Here is a 24,477-nt window from a genome sequence, read left to right on the forward strand (position 1 = left end):
AGGTGTGTATGGAGTAAGGAAACTTGCCCAAAGTTTCGCCCTGCCTGGGAATCAAACCCAGGACCTCTTGCTTGAGAGGTGAGTGCTCTAACCACTGAGCTACAGGGATCCAATTGGGGGGAGTGGGGTGTTGAAAGGCGGGAGGCTACCAATAATAGGTGGCACAATTCTTTCACTGATTATAATCTGTACCCCATCCCCATGTAACCATCATAGGTGTACCTTTATTGGAAGACGCTGGGTGGGGGGGGGGGAGGAGGGGGTGATGTTATGAGGTGGGGAGTGTTATTGTTGCTGCACATTGTGAATCGGCCACACTCCACTTTCTGCATTCCCCCCGAGCCCCAGACCCCCCACACCCCCACCTGCACTTACACCTACCTGACACTGCTCTCTTCATGTTTGAGGGGGTAGGGTGGGGGATGAGGTTCCTATTGCGTCGCCAACCTTTCTGTCCGGCCCCGCACTTCGCTGCCTTCTAATCCCCTCCTCCCCACCCATCCACTCAGCCAACCCTCCTCGTCTGTCAACCCTTTCAAATTCAGCACAACATGACTGAAATATGGGAAGGTTACTCCTTCCTTCATGCTCTCTCTCGCTCTCTCTCTCAGGTGGCACATGTGGAGTTTCAATGTAAAGGCTTAATACTTGCTCCTAATAGACATACCTCGACTCAGCTAAGCTCAGAAGTGCAACGACCGCACACCGCTGGTTTCTACGCTCACAATCCGATAGACTTTGGGGAATGATGGATGAAGCTCTCTCTCTCTCTGTACTGCGGGCTTTTAAAAGCTGCTGAGAGCCAGTGGCAAAGACTATTCGTTCATTCCTTCCTTCCTTGTTGCCCCTGGACCAGAGGTAAAAAAAACACAGGTCCTCCTGTGGGAAAGGTGTTGGCACCTGAGCTTTACAGCCAAGCCGTGCAGTGAGCAAGTCCACATTGAAAGTCTGGAAGCAACCTTAGCTGCCCAAGATTGTGGGGAAAAGAAAAAAAACGTATTGGAGTTCAGTCTTTTCTCACCGATAAATACCCTTATAGGGAACCAAATATACAAAGTCTGACCAAACCAATCGATTTGCCAGGAGTCATTTTTTTTAATAAAAAAAAGTGATTTCAGAATGAAACGATGTAAAGCCTCTCTCTCTTTCTCTTTTTCTCTCGTTTTTTTTTAAAACACAAAAAAAATGTTTCAGGACCCACTGGGCTGTCCCTTCGAAAGTGCCAGAACGAATACTGTCGATTTTTCCCATAAAAAAATAAAAAGGAGTTACGAGTGAAATGACTTTGCAGTGACACAAGAAGCAATGTTTGGAAAAAAAACATAAGTCTTAACATACATGGAGATGCTCTTGGGGCTTGTTGCATGCGATGCCAGAGGCTAACTCGATACCGACTGGGGTGGGTTAAGTAAGTAAGAAAAGGGGAAGACCTTAGCATTAAGTGCCAAAGTCCACAAGCGCGAAAGCATTGTTTTTTCACCTACTGGCACGTGTATACAGTGAGATCAATAAATACAGCCACACCTCAACAATATCACCAAGGTGGCAGAGTCTGAGATAAGTGCGTCCTTTCCTCCCTGTGGCCAAAGTCAACAGAGGGGAGAGACGTGATTCAGTCCTAGCTCTCGGGGGTAGCATATCTATGGACTCTATATAAAAAAAATGTGGACTGCACACACACACACACACACACACACGCACACACAACTGAAAAGATTAAAAAAATTAAAAATATAAAAAGCAGATAGTTTCATTTCTACACAGTTCATTTTTAAGTAAGGCTTCTTTTAGTTAAAAGATTTTTTGTGCATGGTTCCTCAAACCATTTCTTTTCTCTTATTGAATTCTGTTGCAGAATTTTTTTTTAAAAAAATTTCTTTCTTGCTTTCCTTTGTTGATTTTTCTCTCTCTCTCTCTCTCTCTCTCTCTCTCTCGCTCGCTGTGTCTCTTGGCTGGGAAATTAAGGCCAAGGCTCTCCCAACGTTGGCCCTAAAGCAGTTCTTGAAATTCCTATGTCTACCGCGATCGCTTTTAATTGAAATTTTCCTCGACTCTCGTCAGTATAAACAGTTCACTCGTGGTGTGGCTGTGGCGACAGGTGACTGTGTCCTTCATCTCCTCATGTAAGGACCGTTTATTGATTGCTTGGGCATACCGGCGTTCATGTAACTGTGATGCGAGGGGGCTGAGTACATCATGTTACTGTGAGGGGTAGACTGCAATTGTTGCTGCCCATACGCCTGGCTGCCCATCATGCCCATTTGCATCTGCATAGGGTACTGGGCTGTTTGGTTCATGTAGGCTGCGTTCCCGTGGTAACCGCTGTTCATCATAGGCTGGCTGACCCGGTAGCTGTTCATGGCATTCAGCGTGTTCATGTTCATGGAGTTGACGTTGTAGGTGGGGGCGGGCATGAGATTCACGCCCATGTTCATGCCCCGCTGGACGGTGAGTGCCCGCTGTGCCAGGGCGGTGGTGGTATTACGTCCGTAGATCTGTTGCTGGTGGGCTGCTGTGGCCGCGGGCAGAGGGGCGGACTTGGAGCGGTTGGAGATGTGGCCTTTGCCGGGCATCTGGCCCTGCAGCCTCTGTGTGTGCGGAATCCCCAGGTTCCCGGCTGGCATGTTACACTGCAGGAGGGGCGAGGCCAGGTTCATAGAGGGCGAGGCCAGGTTGGGAGGAGGAGTCATGGTGGCTTGTGCTTGGGGGGTCCCGGCCAGAGCATGGGGTGACGAGGCCAGCTGAGCCAGGCCCGAGTTGGACAGAGAGACGCTGGTTGCATAGGAAGTCACTGCGGCGGAGTGACTGTAAGGCATCGCATGATGGTCCATGATGGTGTTGGTGAGTTGCTGGAGCCGGGCCAGGCTGAAATTGGCTGACTGCGGGTAGCCACCTGCGCTGAAGTCTCCCTGACCCATCCTCTCGTACAGGCTCATGCCACTGGCGTTGGCAGCCTCTGGGATCTCCATCAGGGTCATGGGGGCTGGCGTAAAGCTGTTGTTCATGCTGCACTGGGACAGCGACTGCTGTTGCTGTTGGGGCTGTTGTTGTTGCTGCTGTTGTTGGGGTTGCTGCTGGGGTGGGGGCTGTTGTTGCTGCTGTTGTTGCTGCTGGGCTTGCTGTTGAGGCGGGGGTGGTGGCGGCTGCTGCTGGTTGCTGGGTGGTCTGTCGATCGCACAGCTCTGCGGCGATTTCATGCTGCAGTTGGGGGCGGGAGGAACGTTGCTTTGCTGCATGAGGCTACAGCTGCTGCTCATGCTGGCCATCTGCTGGGTCACCACGCAACTGTTCTGGGTCAGGCTGCTGGAAGCCGCCAGGCCCCCGTACGAGCAGCTGGTCTGAGAGGCGTTGTTGCCGCAGATACTGCCCCCCATGGTAGAGTCGTAGCTGCTGGGGTTCTCGTAGTTCTCCGTCGTGCTTTCGATGCTTCCCAGGTCACTGAAGCCACTGTCCACCACCTGCTGGGAATGGTCAGAGACCGAGGGCACATCCATCATGGGGCTGGTCTCCATGTTCTGCATGGAGGGGGCGGAGAGGGAGCCCTGCTCGGGGCTGATCTGGGTGTAGCCACCGTCCAGTGGAGGTAAGCTGGGACTGCTGACCGATCGTACCGACTGGCTGGGGTGAGACTGGACCGAGGAGATGGGGCTGTTGTGTTCTGATTGCTGACAGTCGTCCACCATGGTGATCTGTGGGCTCTCCTCCGCCTGGTTATAGCTCTGGAGGTTCTGACAAGCCTCCAGTGTCTCTGCGCAGTCTTGGTAGGTGCCATCCTGCTCGCCGCTCGTCTCCTGCGTCAGCGACTGCACGGCCTGAACGGTTTCCAGATCCAGTTCGCTGTGCGAGATGTCCTCCTCTTCCTCCTCCTCCTCCTCTTCCTCCTCCTCCTTGAACTCCGGTATCAACGTCTCCTTGTTCTCCTGCTCGTCCGCCCGGTCTTCGTCTGAAGCGGGGACGGGCTCGGAGTCCAGCGACGTGTCGTTGGCGCGCTCTTCCTCCGAGTCGGGCTCCAAAACGGCTTCGCTCTCGGCGTTTTTATCGGCCGCGCTCACCTCTAAAAAAGTTTCTTCCTCTTCTCCCTGTGCTGGGGACTCCTCCTTGACGCTCTCCTTCGCGCACTCTTCGCCCTTCTTGTCCTCCGCGTCCAGGTGACTTTCGTCTTCATCGTCAGCGTCGTGGTCCTCGTTCTGGTTGGCCTCTTCCTCCTCCTCCTCCTCGTGCTCCTGCTCCTCATCCGTGTGCCCCTCCCTTTCGCCCACTCCCGCTCCAGCTCCCGCTCTCTCCTCGCCCTCAGCCTCGCGCTCCTCCACTTTCGGGGCAGGACTGTGTGAGACGCTGGCAGTCCTCTGCGCCTCGCCCCGCACTGCCTCCTCCACATCCTCCTCCTCCTCAACTCCCTCCTCCTTCTTGTATGAGGAAACGACGGGAAGGACGGCCATCTTCTCTGCGCTGGCCAGGATCCTCCTTTCCTCGCTGCGGTTGGGACGTCCTGGTTTGGGGGTTGGGATGGCCCCAGTTGAACCTGCGCTCTCCGCGGGCGTGGTGGCTCGGGTGAGCTTAAACCCCGGTTTCCTGCCCGGTTTTCTCTTCCACTTGATCGTTCCCCGCTTCACACCTTTGGGCCACCCTCTTTTACGCTTCAGTATCACTGGTGGGGATTTGGGCACAGAAGGCAAGTCTTTGCCATTGGTTTTCCTCACGTTGTTTAACCCTTCGAGGGTGTCTGGCCCTGCAAAACAATCAACAGTATTTTTTTAACTAAACATCCTTGAATGCCTCTACCGAAAATCTGTCTGAAGGGGAGAAACATCTCAAATACATGAGACAAAGTAGCTATATAAAATATTAATAATCCTTGCATTTGATATAACGCCTTATCACTTCTTTGAGACGTCTCAAAGTGCTTCAGAGAATATACTGTAAAGTGAATTGACTGTGTTTTTTGTGGGCGAAACCCAGCAGCCAATTGCGCACAGCAGTGTCCCACAAACAGTCACTGATTGATGTGACCAAATTCTTATCATTATATCTTTTACTGAGGGATTATTACCCCGGAAAATCGATCCGGCAATCAACTAACAAGCGGGTTCCTGCTTACTGCTAGATAAACAGAAGCATGTGTGCGAGTAAGGAAACTTGCCCAACGTTTTGCCTGTGGCAAGTTTCTCAAATTAAATTTTCTCAAATTTTAAATTCTCAAATTAAAATATTCCGCCTTAAACATTTAACAGACGTAATCGGGCAAAGCGTATCATCATTATTTTATGANTTTTTTTATACTGATGCTGCTGGCAAAGCGGTCTGTCTCTAAATAATTGAGGCAATAATTTGGTGTTTACACAAACAGCTTCGCAGCACAACCTAATTTCTAAGTCTCGGAGTGTGAGATCAGAAGCACACTGTGCGTCAGATACCCACAGAGCCACAAATCCTCGCCTTGGAGTTTGTCCTCCAAAGTGAGTTGCTAGCCAAGATTAAGCAAAATTATTATTTATATAAAAAAATTGGTCACTCAATCCATGACTGTTTACCTCGCAGTTAATAGGAACTTGATTATTAGTCGATTTGTGGATCACTTTTCCGGAGGTAATAATTCCTTCAAAATAAAAAAGGTTTGGTCCCCCAATCCACGACTGTAATTCATTTTACAATATATTCTGTAAAGCGCTTTGAGATGTCTCAATGATGTGATAGTCATAGAGTTATACAGAACAAAAGGAGGCCATTCGGCCCATCGTGTCTGTGTCGGCTCTTTGAAAAGAGCTTCTAATTCAACCCCACTCCCCCGCTCTCTCCCACAGCCCTGATCAACCCCACTCCCCCGTTCCCTCCCCATAGTCCTAATCAACCCCACTCCCCCGCTCTCTCCCCATAGCCCTGATCAACCCCACTCCCCCGCTCTCTCCCCATAGCCCTGATCAACCCCACTCCCCCGCTCTCTCCCCATAGCTCTGCAAACTTGTCCCCCCAAATAATTATCTACTTTTCTCTTAAAAGCTATTATCGAATCGGTTCCCACCGGCCTTTCATGCAATGCATTCCAGATCCCAACAACTCGTTGTGTGAAAACGTTTCTCCTTCCCTCCCCTCTGTTTCTTTTAACACCTATTATAAATCGGTGCCCTTGGGTTACCAACCCACCCAATCGCCAGTGGGAATAGTTTCTCCTGTTCACCCTGTCGAATCCCCTCATAATTTTGAAAACTTCTATTAAGTCTCCTCTTAACCTTCTCTGCTCCAAGGAGAATAATCCTCGCTTCTCTACCTCTCCTGATAACTGAAGCCCCTCATTCCTGGTACCATCCTGGGAAATCTCCTTTGCACCTTCTCCAATGCCTTGAAGTGCAGGGCCCTGAACTGAATATAGTCTCTCGCTGAGGCCTAACCAGTGTTTTATATAAAGGTTCATCATAACTTCCGGACTTTTGTATTCTATGCCCCTATTTATAAAGCCTCGTATCCTGTCTGTGATTTTAACAGCTTTATCTTCCTGTCCTGCCACCTTCTAAGATTTATTATTATTATCTACCTTCTAATATTATTATTATTATTATTTATATGAGCCCCCTGGTATCTCTGTTCCTTCACCCCCTTAAGTTTGTCCCATCAGCTTAAGTTGCCTCTCCTCATTCTTCCTCCCAAAATGCTATACTTCGCACTTCTCCACATTAAACTTCATCTGCCCCGTGTCGGCCCATGTTACCAGTCTGTCTATGTCCTCTTGCAGTCTGCTGCTATCCTCCTCACTGTTTACTACTTTTCCAGCTTAGTATCATCTGCAAACGTGGAAATTGTACCTATACCCAAGTCCAAGTCATTTATATAGATCAAAAATAGCAGTAGCCCCACTTTTACGTGGGTAATAATCCCTTCCAAAAAATAAATAAAATAATAATAATTTGGCCACTCAATCTACAATTGTTTGTGAGCCAATTGTGTGCAATTGGCAGCTGCGTTTCGCCCACAAAACATACAATGATTTCACTTTATACTATATTCTGTGAAAAGTGTTGAGACGTCTCGAAGATGTGATAAGGCGCTATACATCAAATGCAAGGATTATTATTATTATCATACCGTGTCACCAATACCTGGGATGAAGGGGCTTAGCTATTAGGAAAGGCTTGGGTTATACCCCTAGAGTTGACGAGGTTTAAGAGTGTTCTGATTAAGTTATTTAAAAGAATGTGTTGAATTCTTTTAATTCCCCATTACATCGGTTCTCCAGCCTCCTCCTTGTTCCTTGTGCATCGGTGAGCGTAATTTCAAACACTTCGCTTCAAAACTCTTCCTCTGTACCCGCCTTGTCTCATCCCTCCCCATCGTCTGTCGCGCCTGAAGACCTTCCCCTAAGAAGGCTGTGCCTATGGTCCACACTCCCCTCTCACCGGCTTGGAGTCATGCTCCGCCACTGTCAAGCACTCTAGGACACTGCCCTGTGTGAAATTGTTGTTGTTGCTGAATTGACAAGCTAGATAGATGGTGGACAACTCTTCCCTTTGATCCAGAGTTTCCTAAATGCAGGGGTTTAAGTCAATGCTTTAAGATGTAAGGTCTGGATTGCACTGCCTGAATGGGCGCTGGAAACAGATTCAATAACACCTTTCAAAAGAAAATTAGATAGGTACTTAAAAAAGACAAATTTGCAGGGCTATGGGGAAAGAGCGGGGGAGTGGGACAGATTGGCTAGCACGGGCGCGATGGGCTGCATGGCCTCCTTCTGTGCTCTAATATTCTATGATTCTAAGATCTCCAGGTGTCACCAGGAAACATGCCAACAATGGGTTTCTGCAATATGAGGAGCTGGTTTAGCTCATCTCTCCTCACAGGCAACACTGCTGACTTCCGTTTCCATTCTTTCTATATTTGGACTCTTGGAATGTGATCTGTGAGCCCAGCCAGCCATCTATATGACCTTGGATGTGTCTCAGGTATCTTCGTCTCCAACTCTTTGGTCATGAATTGACAGGTTGACGTTTGGTTCCACGTCCCCGAAGTGCGAGCTTTGCTGCACTCGGCACGACACGCGTACTGGTAAGCGTCGATCAGAGGCTAAAATATACTCGTGAGTCACAGCCACGAGCTAACTGGTCTGCCTCAGTTTGGGCAACGAGAGACGAGAACAGATCCTCTCAATCGTCAAGCTGCGAGTGAGTTCACAATCCAGCCTAAACTGAGGCAATAATAATAATCATTGCAGTTGATATAGCGCCCTATCACATCTTCGAGTGTGTCTTTTGTGGGAGAAATGCGGCAGCCAAATGTGCACAGCAGTGTCCCGCAAACAGTCCCAATTGAGACTTTTTTTTAAGGGATTATTACCGCCCGGAAAGTGATCCGCCAATCGACTAGCAAACGGATTACTACTGACTGCTGGTAAACAGTGTGTGTGTGTATGTCTGTGTGGAGTAAGGAAACTTGCCTAACGTTTCGCCCTGCCCAGGAATTGAACCTGGGTCCTCTTGCTTGCAAGGCGAGTGCTCTAATCACTGAGCTACAGGACTCCACACTACAAGACTCAGAGGGAAGATCTGATCCTCTCAATCACCAAGATCCAAGTCTGTTCACAATCCACCCTTTACTGAGGTATACAACACCTGCTCATACCACCAGTTTCCTTTGGGACTCGCTGCTTCTGCTGCTATCCCCATAGAGAACCACAGAAATTTTACAGCACCGGAGCAAAACTATTTGGTTCACCGTGTCTGTTCTGAACTGCAATCTTTATGGAACAAGGTAACTCTTGCACCAGCTAGTAGTGAGCAGCATCAATACTTCTCAAAGCGCAGCGAGCAGGTTACCTAGCTTTCATTCTCAACCAAGGTAGGCTATGAGGTGCTGTAATGGCCGGAAAGATTGGTGATTTCAACAAGCCTTTTTTTTTTGGTCAACCATGTATCTGACACACGCGGAAACCCATCACTGTTGCTTAAGAGTTTCCAGACCAAACTGAGAATTCCACGCATCCCATCTACACATGGAAACCCCAGAGATAGATTGTTGGAATGGAATGCGCTCTCTCTCTCTCTCTCTTTCTCCCTAGAGGGATCCTGCTTACTTAATTCCGGAAGTATTAGGCGCAGGTGGAGTCCTGTAGCTCAGTGGTTAGAGCACTCGCTTTGGAAGTGAGAGACCTGAGTTCAATTCCAGGCAGAGGGTGAAACCTTGGGCAAGTTTCCTTACCCACACAGAGCCTAATAATAATCCCTCCAAAACCAAAAACAATAATAAATTGGTCATTTTCAATCTACGACTGTTTGTGGGACATTGCTGTGCGCAATTGGCTGCCGCGTTCGCCCACAAACATACAGTCAATTCACTTTACAGTATATTCTGTGAAGCGCTTTGGGACGTCCTCCCGACGTGAAAAGCGCGATATATAATGCAAGGATTATTATTATTATTATAGGTTGGCCAAGGCTTGAAGGAAGCCCAAAGTCTGCGTTGTGGGGTAATTACTGGAGGATAACCAGCTAAAACCGCATTGCTAGCCAAACAAGACAAAATGGGGGGACAAAAAGTGAAAACAGAGGCGTCAGAAAGCATGCAACAAGCAGTGCTGCAGTCTGGATTACAATCATTGCTTCCGTTAACTGAAAACAGAAACAATGGCAATCAAATTCTTGTGCATTTGATATAACACTTATTCACGTCTTCGAGACATCTTAAAACGCTTCACAGAATATACTGTAAAATGGATTGACTGTATATTTGTCGGCGAAATGCGGGAGCCAATTGCACACAGCAGTGTCCCACAAACAGCCATTGATTAAAGTTACCATAATTTTGAAGTAACATAATTTTATTATTTTTTTCTTGAGGGATTATTATCAGGCGTGTGGGATAAGGAAACTTGCCCAAGGTTTTGCTCTGTCCAGAATCAAACCAGGTCTCTCGTTTACAAGGTGAGTTCTCTGACCACTGAGCTGCAATACTCCACTAGAATCATAGAATATTACAGCACAGAAGAAGGCCATTCGGCCCATTGTGCCTTGGCTGGCTCTTTAAAAGAGCTACCAACTAGATCCACTCCCCCGCGCTTTCTCCATATCCTTGCTGTAAGCCAGCTCCACATGAAAGCAAGCTCTCTTTAATGTACTATCAATCAAAGTTCTTGTTTCACACATCTGTGCAACCAGGGCTGAGAAAAGGGCTGAGCGAGTAGTAAATGTAAGGAACAGGCTCCCTCGGGAGACAAGATGGTGGAAGCAGAAAGCGTTGATCCTTTCAGAAGCAAATTAAAACAGATTTCTGTTCGGAAATAATATCGTGGGATGTAGTTTGGGATACATAACGTGCATATGACGTGCATATGACTGGTGGAAGGTGAACTGGATGGACCTTGGTCTTCTTTCATAGAAATTCATAGAATCATCGAGTCTGCCAGCACAGAAGAAGGCCATTCGTGCCTGTGCCAAGTCTTTGAAAGAATTACGCAACTAGTCACATTCCCCAATCTTATCTCAACTAGTTCCACTCCCCCGCTTGCTCTTACCCCAAGTAGTCCCACTCCCTTTCCTATCCAATTCCCTTTTGAAAGGCAGTGCGTTCCAGACTGCAACAACTCTCTGGGTGAAAAGTTCTTATGTGATATAAAATAATAATAATTCTTGCATTTGTTATAGCGCCTTATCGCGTCTTCGAGACGTTTCAAATCTTCAGTATGTACTGTAAAGTGAACTGACTGTATTTTGTGGGTGAGACGTGGCAGCCAATTGCGCACAGCAGCGTCCCCACAAACAGTCGTGGGATGAAGTGACCAAATGATTATTATTTTTTACGTAAAAGGTAGCAACCCCGTGCCACACCCAGCATCAAGGGGCAATAGGCATTTAGGTCAACCTCGGTCACTCAAATAAATACCTTCTGCTTGCTTGGGGACCCCGTTCTCCACCACCTTCCGCTTGGAGGAAGTGCGTTTGCGTACGACAGCGCTAGGCGACAGGCTCCTGAAGACGCGGCCACCTCGATGTTCCTTCTCGTTTCTCTCGTCCTCCTCCAGCTCGAAGGTGGGCTCCAGGTGAGGCATCGGTCGCTCGGTGTCAGAGTCGTCGAAGGGCTCGTCCAGCACCTCGGTGGTCTCCGAGATGGTCTCCGTCACCACGCTGCTGTTGTGCTGTTTGCGTTTACGACCCCGTTTCTTCCGATGAATAATCACCCTCTGTGGAGAGAAGTTAAGTTACAGAATAAGTGCACCGCAAACATAATAAGGCACCGTATAGTCCCTGTAGCTCAGTGGTTAGAGCGCTCGCCTCGCAAGCGAGACGACCCGGGTTCGATTCCCAGAAGGGCAGCGAAAAACGTTGGGCAAGTTTCCTTACTCCACACACACGCGCGCGCCTCTATTTACCGAGCAGTAAGTAAGAATCACACAGAGGAGACAGTTCAAGATCCTGATCCTCACCTTCATGGCCTTGCTCCCCTACCTCTGCGACCTCCTAACCCCCTACCAACCTGCCCGCTCCCTCCGCTCATCAGGCTACGGCGTGCTTCATGTCCTCCGCCTCGCCCGCACGACCATTGGCAGATGGGCCACTCTGCCCCCACCCCCTGGAACGCCATCCTGCAGTCCCTCCGCCGAGCCCCCTCCTTTGCCTCCTTCACGATCCATCTCAAAACCCTCCTCTTCGACCGTGCCTTCGATCACCCTCCTTTCCCCCCCTGCCCACCGCCCTCCACGATCCCAGCTCGGGTCCGAAATACTGACTGTCCAGCGCCTTGGGGCGTCCACCCAACATGAAAGGCGCTACATAAATGTAATTTTGTTGCTGTTGTAGAAGGAACCTGGTTGTTAGTTGATTGGTGGATCGCTTTCTGGGGGTAATAATCCCTCCAAAAAAATCAATAATAAATAATAATTTGGTCACTCACTCATCCTCACCTACAAGGCCATTCACGGCCTCGCTCCCTCCTACCTCTCCGACCTACTATCCCCCTACCTACCCGTACCCTCTGTTCCTCTGGCTCCGGTCTGCTCCACATCCCCCGCCCCAACCGCCCTACCATCGGTGGCCGGGCCTTCAGCATTATTAATAATGACCTGCCATGATCTAATCAATCGGCAAAACAGGCTACATGGGCAAAGTGACTCTTCCAACTAGGCAGGGATTACAGTGGTGAGCTTTCCGCGCTTTCAGACACAATGCTCCGAAACTCTGGAACTCCCTCCCTCAATCTCTCCGCCTTTTCATCTCCTTCCCCATCTTCAGGTCGCACCTGAAGGCCTTCCTCTTCGATCGTGCCTACGGTCACCTCCCCGGCTCGCCCTCCCCGGCTCATCAGCATGCTCAAGCGCTCTGGGACGCTGCCCTGCATGAGGGGGTGCTGTGTAAATGCAAGTTATTGTTGTGATTTGTACCAAAGTTATTGTGAAGTTCTGCCAGCATTTATTCACAGACTCCTGGGTTACTGTGTAAGTGAGGGGGAACGGTGGGCAGTGAGGGCCCAATACAGCAAATTTAAACTAGAAAATTAAAACAAATTGATAGCGGTTAAAAAAAAAGTCCCTTGAAGTTCATCATACACTTCACGGTTATCCTGAATAACATTGTCCTCAAGTGACCTGAAAGTGTGCGAGTATGGCTGTCTCATTGCTTGTCCTGTGACAGCAGTGATAGAGGTAGATAGATGGAGGTGAGTTGAGGTTTTTTGCTCAATTTGCAAACAAGAAACTCCTGACTACGCTTTAAAAGATCTATCACATATTCTGTGTCGCCGGGGAATATACCAACATCCTGAACTTAGCAGCATTGTCATATTTTCGTTCTCTATTTTAATCCCATTTCCCTGTTCTTAACACAGTTGTGTTGAGGTTCCTCTCAACTACATCTTTCTACTAATTGATACTGCGCCTTATCATGTCGTCAAGATGTGTCAAAGCGCTTCACAGGATATGCTGTAAAGTGGATTGACTTGTGGGTGAAACGCCAGTTGCAAACAGGCACGGAGTGAGCGACCAATTTTATTTTGGGAGATTGTTGGCCAGGATACCAGGAAAGAGCAACTCCCTTCTGGTTACGAATAGCGATCTTTAACATTGACCTGAATAGGCAGACGGTTTAATGTCTCATCCGAAGAATGGCACCTCCGATAATGTAACACTCTCCCCAGCGCTGCATTAGTCAATTTAGATGATGTGATTCCAATCCACAACTTTCTGACTCGGAGGCGAGAGCGTTACCACTGTGCCAGGCCCAGACACCATTGCCGTAACAACTGAGAGCATACACGTTCCCGCTCAAACCTGTCCAGTGTTCCCTGTCCCTGCGCAAGCACTATCCAACAATACAATACAAAATGACATTTACACGCACCTTTCACATCGGGAGGACACCCCAAAGCGCTGGACAGTCAAGGATTTGGACCCGAAGGGAAGGGAGAGAGGGAGGCAAAGTGAATGTGGGATGGAGTTCCAGAGGGTGGGCCAGAGAGGCTGAAGGCTCGGCCGCTGATGGTGGGGTGGGGTGGGCGGGGGGTGTGGAGCAGAGAATAGACGGGTTGATAAGTGTTTAGCAGGTCACTGAGGTAGGAAGGGGCAAGGTCGTGGAGGCAATGTACAAAGGCACAAGGAGACCAAAGGAGATAGGTTAGAAACACACACACACATACACGCGCACACAGCACAACCTTACCTTTCTCTTTACCCCACGCAGTGCTGGTTTGGTGAGCACAGGGGGAGAGCTGGGTCTCGTGTCATCGTCCTCTTCCTCCTCGTAGTCGTCCTCATCCTCCTCTTCCTCACTGCTCTCGCTCAAAGGCTTTCTCTTGCTCTCGCTGTTGACAGGAATGCTGCCCGCTGAGCAGTCCAGGCGGTTCTTACAGGCTGTCCCACTAGCTGCTGCTTGCCTGCCGTTCTGCACGGCTGTGTAACCGTTCACCTCTTTCTTTTCCCACAAGTCGCTGGTGTTTCCACTCTGTTTCTTTTGACATGAAACACATTTAAAATTAAAGTGAACAAACAGCCTGTCAGAAAATCCCAGTAAGAAACACAATACAACTGTGTGTTGGCCACTGCTGTGGGCAATTGGCCGCCGTGTTTCACCCACAAAATATACGGTCAATCCATTTTACAGTATATTCTGTGAAGCGCTTTTAGACTTCTCAAAAACGTGATAAGGCGCCGTATCAAATGCAAGGATTAGTATTATAAAATCTACAGGGCGGGGGCACACGGTTTGTTTTGTTTCACTGAGAGAGTGAGGTTACAAATATACATTTTGGCCCTCTGCCTCGTCCTCCTTGACCTCTCTGTGACTTTCGATACCGTTGACCACTCCATTCCCTTCCACCGCCTTTCCTCTCACCTCAACCTTCATGGTTCTGTCCTTGACTGGTTCAGCTCGTACCTCTCACACCGCCTGCACTTCATCTCCACAAGCGGTTTCTCCTCTAATCCCCGCACCATTTCATGACGCATTCCTCAGGGCTCTGTCCTCGGTCCCCTCCTCTCCAAAATCTATATGCTCCCCCTCAGTGACATCATCCGCAGACATGGGGTCAACTTCCACATATATGCGGATAACACCCAAATGTATCTCTCTGCCTCCACTCTCAACCCAGGACCCACTGCTGTGCTGACAGAATGTCTGTCAGATATCAAGTCCTGGATGAGGGCAAACTTTCTACAGTTGAACGACAACAAGACCAAGACCCTCCTGATCGGCACTCGTCAGCGCCTCCTCAGGCACCGACAGCATCACCATCCATGGTTGCACATTCCATCTTGTTAAGCCAGTCTGGAACCTTAGCGTCTGTGACCCTCAACTATCCTTTCTACCCCACATCTGTGCAATGACCCGCTCTGCCTTCCACCACCTCCGAAACATCACCCGGCTCCGTCAGTATCTCACACTGCAGGCTGTTGAAACCCTCATACACACATTCACAATATCCAGGCTCGACTATGCAAACTCCAACTCCTCCCACCACAGGCTGCAGATCATCCAGAACTCTGCAGCCCGTGTCCTCTTCCACACGAAGCTCCATGACCCTATCACCCCCATCCACGCTCAACTCCACTGGTTCCCCATCACACAGAGGATAAAGTTCAAGATCTTGGTCCTCACCTTCAAAGCCCTCCATGGCCTCACTCCCCCCTACCTCTGCGACCTCCTAACCCCTACCACCCTGCCCGCTGCCTCCAGCCTGCTTCACGTCCCCCTACCTCACCATTGGCGGGTGGACATTCTGCCCCCAACCTCTGGAACTCCCATCCCGCAGGCTCACACCCTCCCTTGCCTTCTTCAAGACCCATCTCAAGACCCTCCTTTTCGACCGTGCCTTTGGTCACCCTCCTTCCTCCCCTGCTCTTCACCCTTACCGATCCCGACCCCCGGCTAGGGTCCAAAACACTGATTGTCCAGTGTCTTGGGACGTCCTCCCGACGTGAGAGGCTCTATACATATATAATTTTGTTGTTGCTGTTTTGAAGTTGGTGGTTGTAGAAGAGTTTAGTTTACAGCGTTTTGGCTGCATCCACAGATTACAACAAAAAATCATCAGTTTCACTGAGTTTTTTTTTTCCACATGTGAAAATAGGCCCACAGCCACAGAAAGGTGAATTTTTCAGGCTGCTTTGTGTTAACTATCATGATAATAATCCTTGCATTTGATATAGCACCTTATCATGTCGTGGAGACGACTCAAAGTGCTTCACAGAACCATACTGTCAAGATTATTATTATCATTATTACAGCAGAGATAGAGGGGAAAAAGTCTTTGCTCTTTGCAACACAACTCAAACTCTGTTCTCTCCTCACGATTCCTATGGCTGATTCGGAGAGCACGGGCCACTCAAAGCTATTAAAGCTTGACTAAACGTCATCATTTATTTGTGTGACTAAAAGGCTGTTTGGCCTCAGTTCGAATGCACCAATGTAATTACACGTCGGAGCACTGAACCTCGTTCAATCCACTCCCAACCTCTGTACAACCGAGGACACAGAGCACACAATTACTTGTGTTTCTGCTGCCATCTGATGGACAACCGTGTGCTTCTACATTCTCCACAAAGAACTTGATCAGTTGCTAATGATTGACTTTCCAGGGATAATAATTCCTTCAAAAAATAATAATAATTTGGTCACTCAACCCACAACTGTTTGTGGGGAGGGACACTGCTGTGCGCAATTGAATGCTGCGTTTGGCCCACAAAATATCCAGTCAATTCACTTTACAGTATATTCTGTGAAGCACTTTGAAGATATGATAAGGCGCTGTATCAAGTGCAAGGATTATTAATTATTATACACTGAATATATATACACACAGAGAGAACATACTGTAAAGTGAATTGACTGTGTATTTTGTGAGCGAAATGCTTTCAACCATTAAGGCGCGGAAGTCTGGAACACTCTTCCTCTGTCCCTCTGCCTTGTCTCCTCCTTCCCCATCTTCAGGTTGGGCCTGAAGATATTCCTTTTGATCGTGCCTACGGTCACCTCCCCCCCAGCTCGGTGTCATGCTCTGACACTGTCAAGTTGTTATCGAAAACCAGTTCTCCGTGATGGGAATTCGTACAGGTGACTTAGCGAAGATAAAATGACTCTTTTTTTCCCCTCCAAGTTTTGTGACGACGATAATAATATAATAATCCTCGCATTTGACCCAGCGCCTTATCATGTCTTCAAGATGTCTCAAAGCGCTTCACAGGTTACACTGTAAAGTAAGTTTGCTCTTTGAGTACTCTCACCTTTGGTGCCGGAGTCTCGTCTTCCTCTTCCTCCTCCTCTTCTTCCTCCTCCTCGGAGACGACGGAGTTGGTGAAGATGAGTGGGGTCCAGCGCAGGCTGTCGGGCTCCACCTCCGGGTGCCGTGGGTTTGCTCGCAGCTTGATCATGTGATCCTGGATCAGCTTTTCCCGACGAATAACCAGAAACCTGGTACGTAACAAAACAAAGTGTTAAAGAGGAAGTCATCCGTGAGATAAAAGGATCCTGTGAAACGGTTCGTGCTCCCACGGTTCCTGCTGAACCGGTGTTTGACAAAGCGCCTTAACACGTTGTCGAGTCCTCTCAAAGCACTTCACAGGATACACTGCAAAGTGTAGTGACTGGATATTTTGTGGGCCAAATATAGCAGTCAATGGCGTACAGCAGCATCCCCACAAACAGTCGTGGATTGAATTTGACCAAATTATTATAATTTTTTATTTATTTTAATTTGAAGGGATTATTAATCCCTAGAAAAGCGATCTGCCAATCGACTAACAACCGGGTTCCTATTGACTGCTGGTAAACATCGGTGTGTGTGTGTGTGTGTGTGGAGTAAGGAAATTTGCCCAAGGTTTCGCCCTGCCCAGGAATCGATCTCGATTCCTCTCGCTTGCGAGGCGAGAGCTCTAACCACTGAGCTACTGGACTCCACAAACTTTGGTGCTTATTAGCAGGTTAGAGGAGGGGCGGGGAGACATTATGAGGGCAGTGCTGCCGAGGTACGTACCGGTCAGTTCGGAACTGCAACATCTTCAGGTGGTGCAGGCTGGTGGTGATGTCCTGGGGGCAGATCCCTGACAGTTTGCTGAGTTTCTTGATGCTGAGCTGCTTGTCACGGCAGTGGTAAAGGCACTCCAAGATCACGCTCTTCCAGTACGCCATGTAGGAGAGGCGGCCTAGGTCTGACAGGGGCTTCTCCGGGGAACCGGCCTGCCCCTCCCGCTTTGACAGCAGATAACCTGAGAAAAGGAAAGGGTATTTTGTGCACGTTACCCTTCATAATAATAATAATCAATAATAATAATCCTCGCATTTGATTCAGCGCCTTATCATGTCGAGACATCTCAAAGCGCTTCACAGAATACACTGTAAAGTGAATTGACTGTATATTTTGTGTGCAAAACACGGCAGCCAATTGTGCACAGCAGCGTCCCACAAACAGCCGTGGATTGAGTGACCAAATTATTTTTAAAATTTATTTTAAAGGGATTATTACCCCCACCAATCGAGTAACAATCTAGTTCCTACTTTCTGCTAGGTAAACAGAGGCGTGTGTGTGTGGAGTAAGGAAACTTGCCTATGGTTTTGCCCTACCGGGGAATCAAACCCGGATCCTCTCATTTGGACTAAGCTACGGGATTGGTTTTAATAAAGAGCCGAGGCCAGTGACTTGCACTGCCTTAAGTGGCAATGACCTGATGGGAAAATATACTTTATTCAAAGAGGTTTGGGGATGAGGGAGTTCAATTATGTGCAGAGACTAGAGAGGCTGGAATTGTTCTCCTCAGAGCAGAGAAGGTTGAGGAAAGATTTAAAAGGTGTTCAAAATTATAAGGGGTTTTGATACAAATAGCTAGGGAGAAACTTTCCTCTGCCAGATGGGAGTGTCGGTAACCAAAGGACATAGATTTAAAATAATTGGCAAAAGAACTAGAGAGACGAGCAGAAATCTTTTTACCGAGAGAGTTGTAACGGTCTGGAATGCACTGCCTGAAAGGAAATAGATTCGATAGTAGCTTTCAAAAGGGAATTGGATAGGTACTTGAAAAGGAAAAATGTACAGAGCTGGATAATAATCCTTGTATTTGAGATAGCTCTTTTCACATCTTCGAGACATCTCAAAATGCTTCATCGGATACACTGTAAAGTGAACTGACTGTATATTTGTGGGTGAAACGCGGCAGCCAATTGCGCACAGCAGTCATAGATTGAGTGACCAAATTATTATAGTTTTTTTTCTTGAGGGATTATCAGGCGTGTGGAGTAAGGAAACTTGCCTAAGATTTCACCCTGCCCTGCTGGAAATCGAACCCAGGTCTCTCACTTGTAAGGCGAGAGCTACGGGGTAAGAGCACGTGAGTGGCGCTAGTTAGAAAGCTTTTTCAAAGTGGCACGATGGACTAAATAGGCTCCTTCTGTACGGTAAGATTCTATGATCCTATGATTGTTTCTGAAGTGCGGGCAAGAGCCACTCACTGAAGTCAATGAGAAACCGTCCATATCCCTTGCGCTGGTATTGTGGAAGAATCATGATGCAGGACACATTGTACTTCTGTTGGCAATGTTTCTCCTGAATATCGTGGGAGGGAAAAGGAACACAGTCAAATATCAACGCAAAACACCATCGCACAGAATATTAATAATCCTTGCATTTGATAAGGCGCCTTAACACGTCTGTGAGACATCTCAAAGCGCTTCACAGAATAAACTGTAAAGTGTATTCACTTTATATGTTGTGGGCAAAACACGGCAGCCAATTGCGCACCGCAGTGTCTCATAAACAGCTGCGGGTTGAGTGACCAATCATTATTATTATTTTTTGATTTTTTTTTGGAGGGATTATTACCTACAGAAAAACTTTCCCACCACCTCCGGTTCAGGGCAGAAAGTTCCCAGGCTTTACCATAATGTGTTTAGGCTTGCCAGGAAAATCTTGGCTCCTTATTTCCTGGACTCCTTATTTCAACTGTATATTCAGGTTGCTGCTTTTTATACAAAAGGGCAATTTATAATCTGGAATTGCTGGAAGTGTTCCAGCTGCTGTGGGGAGTTTTTCTTTTTTTATTGATTAACGTAATTTAAAGGAGTCACAAATATTTCCTGCCAGAAGTTTAATTTCCTGAGTGTTTCACTCCCCATAAAATCTGTGGATTATGGCTGGATCTATTCACATTTTCAAGACGGAGGTGGAGAGCTGTTTGTTAGGTCAGGGTTTTAAGGGATATGGGGCAAGGGCAGGTAACTGGACTTGAGGTACAGATCAGCCATGATCCAATAGAATGACACAATAGGCTCGAGGTGCTGAATAGCCTCCTCCTGTCTTTATGTTTCTTCACACGCTGTTTGCATTAACAGCTGACACCACAGAGCGGCGCTCCTCACAACTCTTGACGTCCACCTCACTACTAGATCAGCCTAGCCACCGGGCCAAAGGAGGTCATCTGAAGATCCTCACTCGTTTTCAAATCTCTTCAGGCCCTCGCCCCTCCCTACCTCTCCGATCTGCTTACCCCCCACTCAACCATCCGCTGCTCCCTCCCCCAAAAGGCGTTGGATTATGGCTGAATTCATTCAAATTTTCAAGACTGAGGTGGAGAGATGTCTGTGAGGTCAGGGTACCAAGGGATACGGGGCAAAGGCGGGAAATTGGAGTTGAGGAACAGATCAGCCATGATCTAACAGAATGGTGGAACAGGCTCGAGGGGCTGAATGGCCTCCTCCTGTTCCTATGTTTAGAATTCAACCTCAGCTTTTGATCATCAGTGAATGGCGCTGTCAATGCCACATGGCTCACAAATAACAGCAATAGCAACTTGCATTTACACAGCGCCTCACGCAGGGTAGCGTCCCAGAGCCCTTGACAGTGGCAGAGCACAATGCCAAGCCGGGGGGAAATGACCGTAGGCACGGGCGAAGAGGAAGGTCTTCGGGGGTGACATGAAGTTAGGGAAGGAGAGGGCAAGATGGAGGGATTGAGGGAGTGTTCCAGAGTTTTGGAGTGTAGTGGCTGAAGGGCCGGCTACCAACGGTGGAACGGAGGGCACAAGGGACAAGCAAGAGGCCGGAGCCAGTTGAGTGGAAGCAGCAGGTAGTGGGTTGGGGGGTGAGCAAGTCGGAGCGGTAGGGAGGTGCCAGGGCATGAAGGGATTTGAAAACAGGTGTGAGGATTTTCAAATCAACTGTTCGATGATAGAGAGCCAAAGGAGCCTGACGAGGACTGGGGTGATGGGAGTACGGAGTTTAGTGTGTGTAATGGAGAGTCAGTGGAGCCTGGCGAGAACTGGGGTGATAGCGTTAAAAACAGGCTCAGTCACCTTGGAGAAGTAGCCCACAAGGTGACAGCCCTTGGAGTCGTTCTGTGTGAGCACATAGAACAGGAAAGGCTCCACGTCATAGTACAAGGTCTTGTGGTCCAGGAAGAGTTTAGCCAGGAGGCACAGGTTCTGGCAGTATATGGTACTGATGTTTCCGTCCACCTGCACAGAAAGGAAGGCCAGCCATTAAACCCATGTGGGATCCAAGCACAGAAAGATGATCACAGTCCCCGAAATTCCACCTGACAATTGTACCCATAATCGAACACAACAAAATTAGATTTGTGTAGCGCCTTCACGTCGGGAGTACGTCCCAAGGCGCTGGACAACCATTGTTTCAGACCCGAGTTGGGGGTCAGGTCTAAAGGAACACAAGGAATTGTGGGAAATTCCTAAATTTCCTCTTAATTTAATTTTTTTGTTGGTCAGCAGGGGGTCTGATACATGCGGAAACCCATCATGCTTAACAGTCTCCAAACCAAGCTGATAATTCCAAACTTCCCACCTACACATGGAAATCCCAAAGATAGATGGTTGGAATGGAATGCGCTCTCTCTCTCTCCCTCCCCCTGGAGTATTTGCATCCTGTTTACCTAATTCTGGAAAGTATTAGGCGCAGGTTGGCGAGAGCCAAGGCTGGGGGGGGACCCCAGAGTGTGCGTTGCCGTAACTGCTGGAGTCTCACCTGATAAAACCTCAAAGCTTAATTTAGAAGCTGTTTATCTGCGTCACTTAAGACATACTCACCTCAAACACTGAGATCTTGTCTTTCCTATAAATCTCATTAGCTGGCGGGTGGAACCAGTTGCATTTCCTCATGTGCTGCTGCAGGATGCTTCTGCTCTTCACGTACTTGAGGCAAAATTCACACAAGTAGAGCTTGGGTAGCCTGCAACAGACAGGGGGATTTAAGAGGAATTTCAGCTCTGGTCACACATCTAATGATTCAAAATCACAACATCGGCGTCCTCGGGTTAATTCAACCCCAATTCCATCCACTTTGGAAGTCCATCCCACAGTCCCTTTGCCTCGCTCCATCCCTTGCCTCCTTCAAGACATGTCTCAAAACCCTCCTCTTCGACTGCGCCTTCGGTCACCCTCCTAATCCCAACCCCCAGCTCGTGTCCAAATTGCTGACTATTCAGCGCCTTCGGAGGTCTTCCCAATATGTGTTAATGTGATTTGCTGTTGTTTGGTTCATCCACCAGCAATTGACCCGAACGGCCACAATTCAAGTGTTTGCCTTGACAGTGAGCACTGGCAGGGGACTGAACAATGGGGGGTGGGGGGGGTCGCGTATGGTAAGAGAGATCACAGCTGAGATTGTGAGCCTGATTTTGCTTTCACCCGACATCCATACACTTAAAACATATTGTTTCAAAGCATTTTATTGCATTTCTGAAACATTTTGCCCACAAAATATGCAGTCAAATCACTTTACAGTGTATTCTGTGAAACGCTTTGAGACGTCTCGAAGACGTGATGAGGCGCTGTATCAAATGCAATGCTTAAATTTATTATTATTATTTCTCCTGCTCACTAGGTGGCAGGTTAATCCCTCTACAACTGAGAACCACCACTATGTACAGATGCTATAAACAGAAGTTTAACATCCAGCTACAAAGCATCTTCTTAATCCCAGCAAAGGCTGGAGCCAAAACCCCAGTTACACTCAGAATGTGATGTAAGATTGCCGTGTGCAATAAACACACCATTTTATGAGACATTTGACTCGTCTAAATGGCATCCTGATGGCAACCTTCGTAAGAAATGGGGGAAAAACCAATAAGAGGCAATATAAACCAGATCCTCTCAGGTTACGCACCGCTCATTAAAATGCCTCGTCTGCTCTTAGGACCACCAGTCAAAGGTCGGGGCAACTTGTAAGGTTAAATACACAGGAAAGTGTGTAGCCAATGTATTCTTGACCCTTCACCCATTTTATAACTTGTATACGTGAATTGGAACTGTGGGCCTCCAGACAGACCACTACCACTACTAACAGCCTTTCCAGCTTTGTCTCGTTCTGGGAAGTTCACAGAACTTTATACCATATCACGACTGCTGGGTCTCGCCCACAAAATATACAGTCAATTCACTTTACATTATATCCTGTGAAGCGCTTTGAGGCGTCTGAAGACGTGATAAGGTGCTGTATCACATACAAGGATTAATATTTTTATTATTATCATGAATACCTTCTCAGCACCTTGGGACATCTCCTACCTTGATAGGTGCTTTACAAATGTAATTTTGTATTGTATTGTATGAATGCAATTAACTGCTGCCCATGTACGGTACTATTTTAATCTTTAAGAAGGTATCAGGTAGGTTGATAACCTGAGGAGAGATGAGAAAACAAATTCTACCCAGAGAGTTATTACGGTCTAGTACGCACGGCCTGAAAGGGTGATGGAAGCAGATTCAATAATAGCTTTCAAAAGGGAATTGGATAGGTACTTGAAAAGGAAAAATGTACAGGGCTATGGGGAGAGCGCGGTGGGAGTGGGACTAGTTGGGATAAGAGCGGGGGACTTGGATGAGTTGGATAGCTCTTTCAAAAAGGCAGCACAGGCACGATGGGCCGAATGGCCTCCTTCTGTGCTGTAAGATTCCACAATTCTAAATTAATGGGGCAGCAAAGCAGTTTGGTCAGTCAGCATGGGAGCAGCGATTGGCTCCAATGGAAGATATCACTGCCTGAGGAGAGCTTGGCCAAAATCTGGGGATTAATAATGTTCTGGGAGGGGAACTTGCATTGGGCCGAATAACATAGGCACATCACAATGTGAAAGTAGAGAGCGTGAAATAACAATTTAAAACAAATGCAACATTTTGTTTACAATTTGTCTCTAACCATGTGAGCTGTCCCTGAGCTGAGTGGGCGCAGTAACAATATAGATGGAGTTGCGGTCAGGAAATGTGTATTTTTATAAGGCAGGCCAGATAAGAGCTGGGGGTAACTACGCAGAAGATTAGACTGACGTGAACCACACACAACTTAAATCAAGCCGTCTAATCGACAGGATGCTGCGTGTATCCGTCAGTAAACAAGTTTAACAGTTGCACAGTTAAACCACGATACCCAACACAAAGACTTCAGCACTGCAAGAACAGCTCTTGCTCTCAGCAAGTGGTGAGTTCCTAATACTGAGTTCCAATATCAACATATTTGCATATTGGTGGATCGCTTTTCCAACAACAACAAGATTCCATTTATAGAGCGCCTTTCACGTCGGGAGGACGTCCCAAGGCCTGGACAGTTGGGTTTGGACCCGAGCATTGGGGGGAAATGGTCAGGGTGAGGGAAGGGAGGGAGCGGGGAGGGGGAAAATGGTCAGGGTGAGGGGAGGGAAGGGAGGGGGCGAGGAGGGGGTAGAGTCGAGAGGGGAGCTGAAGGCTGAAGGTCAAAGAGAAAGGTCTTGAGACCGGGCTTGAAGGAGGAAAGGGAGGAGGCGGCGAAGGCACTGGGGATGGAGTTCCAAAGCCTCGGGGCTGAGAGGCTGAAGGCCACCGATGGTAGGGCGGTTGGGGCGGGGGATGTGGAGAAGACCGGAGCCAGAGGAACGGAGGATACGGGCAGGTAGGTAGGGGGATAGTAGGTCGGAGAGGTAGGAGGGAGCGAGGCCGTGAATGGCCTTGTAGGGAGGATAAGGAGTGATGTGGTCGCGAAGCCTGGTGCGGGACAGTACACGAGCTGCAGAGTTCTGAATAACCTGCAATAACAAAAT

The 24,477-nt window shown here is 48.1% G+C and overlaps 1 protein-coding gene across 1 annotated transcript in view; it reads right to left on the bottom strand.

Annotated features, from left to right (window-relative positions):
* Positions 1–1,906: 1,906 nt before the first annotated feature.
* kat6a (K(lysine) acetyltransferase 6A) overlaps positions 1,907–24,477 on the bottom strand; it is a 112,056-nt gene continuing 89,485 nt past the window's right edge. The window contains exons 10-18 of the mRNA XM_042344563.1: positions 21,494–21,635; positions 20,747–20,908; positions 18,909–19,002; positions 17,440–17,671; positions 16,691–16,877; positions 13,632–13,919; positions 10,864–11,161; positions 3,145–4,729; positions 1,907–3,021 (exon numbers count right to left, since the gene is read on the bottom strand). Coding sequence (XP_042200497.1) covers positions 2,112–3,021; positions 3,145–4,729; positions 10,864–11,161; positions 13,632–13,919; positions 16,691–16,877; positions 17,440–17,671; positions 18,909–19,002; positions 20,747–20,908; positions 21,494–21,635 — 3,898 coding nt within the window. The 3' untranslated portion in view covers positions 1,907–2,111. The remainder of the gene's footprint in view (positions 3,022–3,144; positions 4,730–10,863; positions 11,162–13,631; positions 13,920–16,690; positions 16,878–17,439; positions 17,672–18,908; positions 19,003–20,746; positions 20,909–21,493; positions 21,636–24,477) is intronic.

Source organism: Callorhinchus milii, unplaced genomic scaffold, assembly GCF_018977255.1.
Source record: "Callorhinchus milii isolate IMCB2004 unplaced genomic scaffold, IMCB_Cmil_1.0 Scaffold28, whole genome shotgun sequence".
Classification (NCBI taxonomy): Eukaryota; Metazoa; Chordata; class Chondrichthyes; order Chimaeriformes; family Callorhinchidae; genus Callorhinchus; species Callorhinchus milii.